At 37.2% G+C, this 7874-nt stretch overlaps 1 protein-coding gene across 1 annotated transcript; it reads right to left on the bottom strand.

Annotated features, from left to right (window-relative positions):
• Positions 1 to 600: 600 nt before the first annotated feature.
• Positions 601 to 4039, bottom strand: LOC129441064 (uncharacterized). The gene is made up of 7 exons (XM_055200800.2): positions 3956 to 4039; positions 3773 to 3845; positions 3470 to 3666; positions 2686 to 2840; positions 1469 to 1932; positions 1132 to 1340; positions 601 to 998 (listed from the first exon to the last, which is right to left on the bottom strand). Exons 2-7 carry the CDS (start codon positions 3789 to 3791, stop codon positions 789 to 791), a joined length of 1254 nt encoding a protein of 417 aa, XP_055056775.1. The 5' UTR covers positions 3792 to 3845; positions 3956 to 4039; the 3' UTR covers positions 601 to 788.
• Between the last annotated feature and the right edge of the window lie 3835 nt (positions 4040 to 7874).

The raw sequence follows: 7874 nt of genomic DNA, 5'->3' as shown, positions 1-7874 counted from the left end.
AGACCCTGATTTTGGGAACACAATTTTATATTTTGGAAAAAACTGTACCTCTGCTCTTGTGCATATCATATTTACAGTTCTAAAGTAAACATCAAAATTGAAGTAATATATTTAGCATATAAACCGAACTCCCCTTTCATATTCATTGTGAGTCATAACCATTTAAAGCTGTCATCATGTCATGAGGAAAATTAACCATGGCTTTATTTTTGTAGTAAACATGATTTTAGCAGATTAATTACCATTTGTATTACAATAGTTTAACTACAAATAAAATACCATTGTTATTATGGTAAGAACATTTGTGGGTAAATTTGTGGTTACTTAATACAAATAAAACTATGTTTACTATATGTTTACTATAGTTTAATCATGATAAATTTTTTAAGGTCAAATGATCACAAGTGCAGCACTTTAATAATAAGTTTAAATAATTATAACATATCAGTTATTATGAAAAAATATCTGTTAAAAAAGAGGAAAGCATGTTTTGTTTCGTTACAGTTGTCAGTGCAGCAGGAGCCAAAATGTATATGGGGTATCTATGACTTAAAAAATCAGAAATGCAAGATTATTTGAAACATAAACAAGAGTCAAAAATGATGTAATCAAAATTTTATTTGAAGAATAAAGAAAATATATTAAGACCTTAGAATGTATATTTTAGACATACATTAGAAATGAATACAGAACCCTGTAAACTTTACAAGTAGGCATATACATCATCATCATCCCAGTTGATCTCTATCACGAGGCAGAAGATAAATGTAATGATGTACCCGTGTAGATCAATTGTTAATGGCAGGTGTTTCACAGCTTTTCACAGGTTTTGGTGGGCTTAAATCCTCCAGTTGTTTCTTTACACTGTTATATTCTTTATCCCATTCCTCTTTGGAGAGAGAGGAAGGACTGACCTCCAGAAACTTGTAGGCATCTCTGGTGTTGAGCTTAAAGATGACAGATGCTTTTTTACAGCCTTCACCAAAGGAGCACCAAGCCTGTGGAATAAACCAATTCAAAAGTCACAGAAGACTTAAGTGTTAGACATTATTAATGGCTGGATACAGTGAAGGAGCCCTCAAGCCTTACTGGATGTACAAATAATGAGAAAAATCTAAACATGAATTTTACCCCTTTAGCTGCTTTGATGGAGTCTAGAAATTCATCTTTCAGTTCAGAAAGGTCATCGATAAGATCTTCTCCAACAAAGGTCTTTTGTTCCAGGTAGTCCAGCATTTGAGCAACACTCTCCCAGAAGTTTTTCAGCTGAATGAGAATTGCCTGAATTTTGGACAAGCTACTCTGAACCTCACTTAGATGGATTGGGTCGGGTATTGAACCTGCAGGTGGGAAATAACAGATAAGTTTCAATAATGCACACGTTCGCTCCCTGTCTGAATTATGGCACAGTCTTGAGGTCTAAAGCAAGAATTGTCATATTTGTTAAACATGAAAGAAAAACACTCACTTCGTTCAAAACTGGCTCTGGAGACCTTCATCTGCCAGTCAATGATCTGGAGTTGGAGCTCCCACTCCTTGTGTTTCAGAGCAGTCTTATCAGAGATTAAGTTGTTTAATTCAGCTTCAAGACCTTTCATTTTTGCAGCGTTTTCAGGATCTTTGACAGCATCATAAATGCTTTTAACAACCAGCCCGGCGAATGGAACGAGTGCAGCGAAGATGCCGAGGCCTTTACTGGTTTGGGTTACAGATCTGGCAAAATCTTGAAGCTCATGACTTTTGGCATTTATTTTTTGCTCAACTTCAGCAAGCTCTTTGCTGGCTTTCTGGAGTTCAGCTTTCAGCTGATTCAGAGCTACTTCAGTCTGCTTCAACTCCTGGTCTTTTTCTGACATCTTTTTCTCAGTATCTATTTTTTCCTTAATAACATCGCTGGTGGACGTTGCAACATCTTTGTTGTGTAAATCATACCTAAACAATGTGGAAGAAATGTTAATGTTAATCATATTTGATAACGTCATCATTCACGCCTTGTGGCCATATTTGTAGGCAACCTTGAGACATCGGCTATCGGCTATTTCAATTTGAAAATTGTAAAAAGAAACAAATTTGAAAATTGTAAAAAGAAACAAATTTGAAAATTGTAAAAAGAAACAAATTTGAAAATTGTAAAAAGAAACAAATTTGAAAATTTAAAAAGAAACAAATTTGAAAATGTAAAAAGAAACAAATTTGAAAATGTAAAAAGAAACAAATTTGAAAATGTAAAAAGAAACAAATTTGAAAATGTAAAAAGAAACAAATTTGAAAATTGTAAAAAGAAACAAATTTGAAAATTGTAAAAAGAAACAAATTTGAAAATTGTAAAAAGAAACAAATTTGAAAATTGTAAAAAGAAACAAATTTGAAAATTGTAAAAAGAAACAAATTTGAAAATTTTAAAAGGAACAAATTTGAAAATTGTAAAAAGAAACAAATTTGAAAATTGTAAAAATAAACAAATTTGAAAATTTAAAAAGAAACAAATTAGAAAAAACTAATTTGAAAATTTAAAAACAAACAAATTTGAAATTGTAAAAAAATAAACAAATTTGAACATTTAAAAAAAAATTGAACATTTAAAAATAAACAAATTAAAAAATGTAATAATATTTTTTATTTGTTTTTTTTTACATTATTATTTCAGTTTATCAGGATTTTTTGTGAAAAAAGAAATTGTCTTACTTTTCCACGATCTTGTCCACATCATGGATAATGTCCTTGATCCATTCTCGTGCTTTTGCTAGGTATTTGACGGCCAAAATCGGCTTATTTTTCTCCACCGCTTTCCCCAGCATGGGAAACAGCGACTGAACCAGGTTTTCACTGGTCAAAATGCACTGCGAGTAGAAGACATGAGATCAGCTTGAACTGAAAATCTTGAAATTCAGATGGGAGTTTAAGGGGGCGTGCACACCAAATCTTTTACGTCAGAAGCCGGCACATGTTTTCAATTGTTTTCAATGGAAGCGTGTCATCAATGTCAGCTCTCACACAGTCGTCCAATCACAGTGGACGAGGGGTGGGACAAATATCACATCACCCAAACGGCGCATCGTACATCGACTGATAAACAAAGCAGAAGTATCACAGCAACCAAAGCACTTAGCTGAAGAAAGCTGGCGCTTAGCTGAAAAAAACAGCTGGCATTCGGGATCCTCCAGGCGTTTTCAGCCTTGTTTAAAAGCTTTGGTGTGCATGCCCCTAACTTTAAATAATGCCAATCACACTGACGGTGTACTGTAAAAGAAAAGTTGGTTCAACTTAAAACGGTAAGTTACGTGGTTGCCTTAAAATTTTTGTATGTAATTCAACTTAAAAATATTTGTATTGTAATAACTTTTATTGAGTCAACTAATATTTTGGAGGAAAATGAACTAAACAACCAGGTAACCTTCTTTTTTTAAGTTGAACCAACAAATAGAACACATTAAGGTTAGTTTGTTTCCAGCAGTAAATTAGTGTTCACCTTAAGCATGGTTGCATCAGAGGAGCCAAACAGAAGCTGAGTTTCCACAGCCCGAGCCCTGATGATCCTTTCAAGGGTTGGAAAGTTGGCCAGGCACAGATAAGAGAGCTGGTACAGCAGTGCCGTCTTCTGTGCAGCAGGGAGAAGCTCCTCTACGAATGATGGGCTCCAGTGATCCTTGTTTACATGTACCATATCTATTTGGGGAAAAACAATTTAATTTTTCTTAATACTTGGAAAAAAATACATTGATTGTTGATATAGTGTTTTCAAATCTGTCTTATGAACTCAGCTAATACTTGCCTTTACTGTCATCAGCCATCCTTAGAACGTTTATGCAAAGATTCTCTTAAAATGTGCTGAAATCGAAACAGTCCTGTTTGAGGTAAAATATATCTCAGAAAATAAACTAAACTAACTAAACAAACTAAAGGGATTAATGAAAAATGTAAATAATAATAAAAATAAGAAGTGAATCTGGCTTACCTTTGTTTTACCAAGTGATATAAAGAACGAGGTATCTGCTGCTTTTATATTAAATATGTGCCCACACTGGCACCTTAAAAACACCTCAAAAATGCAAATGAGATCCAATGAAACATGAGATTGCCTGGGATCCAGATATGTAATCATGAGATTATTCACACAAGCTTAGCATGCCAGGGGCTCAGATTTGGGATAGACATGTACATGCATGCCGGATAGGCTCTTAAGTTACTGAGACTCACCGAGCACATAGTAAAGATAAAATCAATCACTGTGAAATAATTTGACGCTGATTTTTAGATAAGAGTCTTCTCTTATCAAGTGAAATGAAGTTTATTGGATTAACTGAAAATGTGCAATATGCATCAAAACAAAATTAGACGGGTGCATTAGGGACCCTTGACACGGGTCCACAAGGGTGCACCTGATTGGTCTGATTACTCTTTTACAAAGACCTCCTGGTTGGTAAAGTGTGTGAAGCCTGCAGCAGTGCCGAAAATCGCATCAAGGGTGCAAAGGGGGCGCTGATGAGCACACTTAGGAACATAAAAATGACAGATGGGACACCCTAAGAACTCGTAGACTAAGTAAACACACGCTATTTAAAGCCACGAGACCAAAAGTCCACATGAAGTGCGGCATTTGGGAATTTCTTAACTCAGTAAAGTCAACTAATCTTTAGTGTAGTGAGTGTAGTGTTTTATTCCACAATCCGTGTACAGTAAATCTAGGTAGAGAAAACACGTTTTAATCAGTGGCGGCTGGTGACTTCTTTTTTCGAGGGTGCTCGATCCGAAGTTCATCATTTACAACATGTATGTATCCCATCATGTGTTGTTCCTTTTTTCAAAATATGTGTTCTGCGAATCGAGAGGTCCTGTGAGCAACACGTGTCTCGTCAAAATAAGTGACCGCTGCAGACGCGTCCAAAGGGTTTATAAAAGAGACGCTCGCGTTTGCCAGATACTTGCATAATTTCATGCGTAATCAGAGTTTACTGTTAAGGGAGTGTCTTTTGCGTGTATTTTGTGAGCGTGAGCTTAAATGGTTTTGACGCGTGTGCAGCAGGCACCCACCTTGACGAAACACGTGATGGTTCACATGACGCAACAAACACACACTCTAAAAAAAACGAGCAACACACATGGCACTCCGAACACTTATTTTGAATTAGCGCCCCCCGAAAGAGCAGTCACGAACCACTGGCTTGTGTCGGTACAGGTAATTTATGTTAAAACAATAGTTTTGTTTGATCAATGCAATAAGCTTTTGTTAAATTGGAATGTTCTGGCCCCCCATCTAGTGGCATAATGTTTTTGTCCCGATGCCAAATTTCCTTGCAAATCCTTGAAAACTGTTAAACAGTTCAAAATGTTTATTTGGCAGTGCTGAAAATAATCATTTTTTGTGTGATTATAACAGGTTATAAGAGTTATATGTTTATTTAGCTTAAATGCAAATGTGTGTTTTGGGCCCTTTGGTTCATGGGAGCCCCAGATGGTTGCCTTCCTTTGTCCAGTGCTTTGGTAATCTAGTTGGCATGAGATTGTAAATACATGCAATCCCCCAACAATCTTGCTATCTCAAACGAGCTGAGTTTTTTACTATACAGTTACTAAACCCTATATATCCAATTACTGGGTGCCATGATTTATTATTTAAAATACATGCTTATGCATGTTCTGCTTTAGGGGAAATATTTGAAAATTTAGAAAAATTGCGACACCCTGCATTTAAGGTTGCAAAATCCAACCAAGGGTTGTATTTTTTACATCATGTTATTGCATAAGTACAATTTTGTTTTTTACTTCATTGAGGCTCTAATTCAAGAATTTGTTTATCTTAAGTCCTCTAACTGTAATGTTGTAGCTTGAAGCACGCTGAGGCAGAGGATCCAAGTGCAGTATTTATTATTAAAGTAATTCCAAACAAACAAGTACAAACATAATCTAAAAAGGTACAGGCAAACACCAAATGGAACAGGAAGACAGGAACAGAGCATTACATATAACAATCACCAAAAATAGACAATGCACACACTGGGCTTAAATACACTGGGTAAAAGAGGGATAACGAGAGACACCTGGGAAACAATCATCACATAGACCAATGAAACAAAAGAACTACAAAACATGGATGACACTGACAAACTTCAAAATAAGAGTCTTTAAACAGGGAACACAGAACAGACTCATGACACTAATAGTCTGTAAAGTTTTATGATCTTGAAATACATACATAGAAGTCACCAATTTCAGCTGCCATGTTTCTACAGTAGCCTTAAATAGACAAACTGTCCTACAGAGCGCGTTGTGTCACTACATTGTCTCAGACGACATTTTGTCCTGTGCCAGCTACCGTAGCTTCTCTATGTGCTTCGAAAGGAAACGGTGAGCTGTGGACCGAGCCGCTGGTTGCAATTCAATTCTTTTTCGAGGGGGCACGATGCGAAGTTTCAAAATATGTGTTCGGCGTGTTGAACCTTTTGAACACATCTGATTGAATCTCATTAGGGTGGCCATTCGTGCCAGTTCCGCCCATAGACTGTAAAAAAGATGGACGACGCCTGTTCGCTCTCTTCCATTGGTGAAAAGTGAAGCCGCCAGTGTCCCGATATGGCACTGACATCTTGGGTCTTGAGTCTGCGCAATAGCGATTTCGGGACCAGTCATGCGCAGTAGTGAGCAGGAAGGGAAGGCGCGAAGTCAAAACCCTGCCCTCGCTCTCGTAGAATGCGCATATCACACGATTTCACAGCTGTCAATCATGACATGACCACCGTTTTTATATCGTTAAATAACTAACTAAACACAAACGTATTTTAAAAACAAACATTTGAATTTACATCAGTGTGATAAAAACTACAGTAAATGACAGAAACCAGTTTCGGAAAAAAGATAATTGAAGTGTAATTAATTTTTTTAGTTGGTCTCAAGTCCCATTGAATATCATGGGGAGGCGGGCTTTATGACCTATACTGGGACCAGTCACTGGGGGGCGATCGAGACGTTTTGACTTCACTTTTCAGAAATGAAACCCGAAATATTAAACCTTGATGACGTATGCGGTCGACCAACGCGACTTTCAGAGAACGAACCCGAAAACATGTTTGGGACGTGTCCGGCGGAACTGGCACGAATGGCCACCCTAAATCTCATGCGTAATCAGAATTTACTGTTAAGGTAGTGTCTTGCGTGTATTTTGTGAATATGAGCGTCTCTTTTATCATAAACGAGCCGCCACTGCTTTTCACACACCATGACATTTTAAAGGCACACTATACTCTATTTCATACTATGTAAATTCAATTATGCAAACTCCTCCATATGGAAAGGGATAAACGTAACCAGAGTCTTTGGCCTGTGTGCTAGAGACTGTAACAGTAATGCTTCAAATTCTGAGAGAGACAATAACAGATCCCCATCGTTCTAGAACTCTGGCCTATGTGATAGATTTTGCAATAGTAGGAACAGCAAAATCTGGGTCTCCCGCTAAAAGAGACTAAAAAATATCACACCACGTTATGAGTCGCTCTTCCAGAAAGGCAATAACTGACGTCTGAAACAATGTGAGATCGGGAGAGCAACCCAGATAGCAGACGAATCTAGTGCGGATCCGGCCCAGAGTCGTCTGCTGTCTGGGAAGCCTTCACTTTAAGGTACCATTGTCTGCATGTTTTAGATTGTGCTTGAGGGCCACAACTGCATTTTTACAGATTTATAGGATCCTCTCACTGCTCTAGTCTAGGGTATCAGTGTAAGGACAATTTCCTGAATAAAGATAGCCCATGCCCAAAGGACACAGCATGAGTTCACCATGCAGGCCCTGGAAAACAACTCTCTTAAGTACTATTCGGACGGGATTAGTTTTACATAGGGAGGTGGGGTAAAGCAGGTTTTTATCAGAGCTTCTCTGTGAT

Source organism: Misgurnus anguillicaudatus, chromosome 22 (genome assembly GCF_027580225.2).
Source record: "Misgurnus anguillicaudatus chromosome 22, ASM2758022v2, whole genome shotgun sequence".
NCBI classification, from domain to species: Eukaryota; Metazoa; Chordata; class Actinopteri; order Cypriniformes; family Cobitidae; genus Misgurnus; species Misgurnus anguillicaudatus.
The sequence above is the reverse complement of the archived record's forward strand: the minus strand, read 5'-3'. Positions and strand labels throughout refer to the sequence as shown.

Bases quoted from the DNA above. Each gene is read 5' to 3' on its own strand.
- LOC129441064 (XM_055200800.2), bottom strand. The intron at 2,841-3,469 runs GTGAACACTAAT...TTCTACTCGCAG, and splicing joins CTGATGCAACCATGCTTAAG to TGCATTTTGACCAGTGAAAA. The intron at 1,341-1,468 runs GTGAGTGTTTTT...TCCCACCTGCAG, and splicing joins CAGAGCCAGTTTTGAACGAA to GTTCAATACCCGACCCAATC.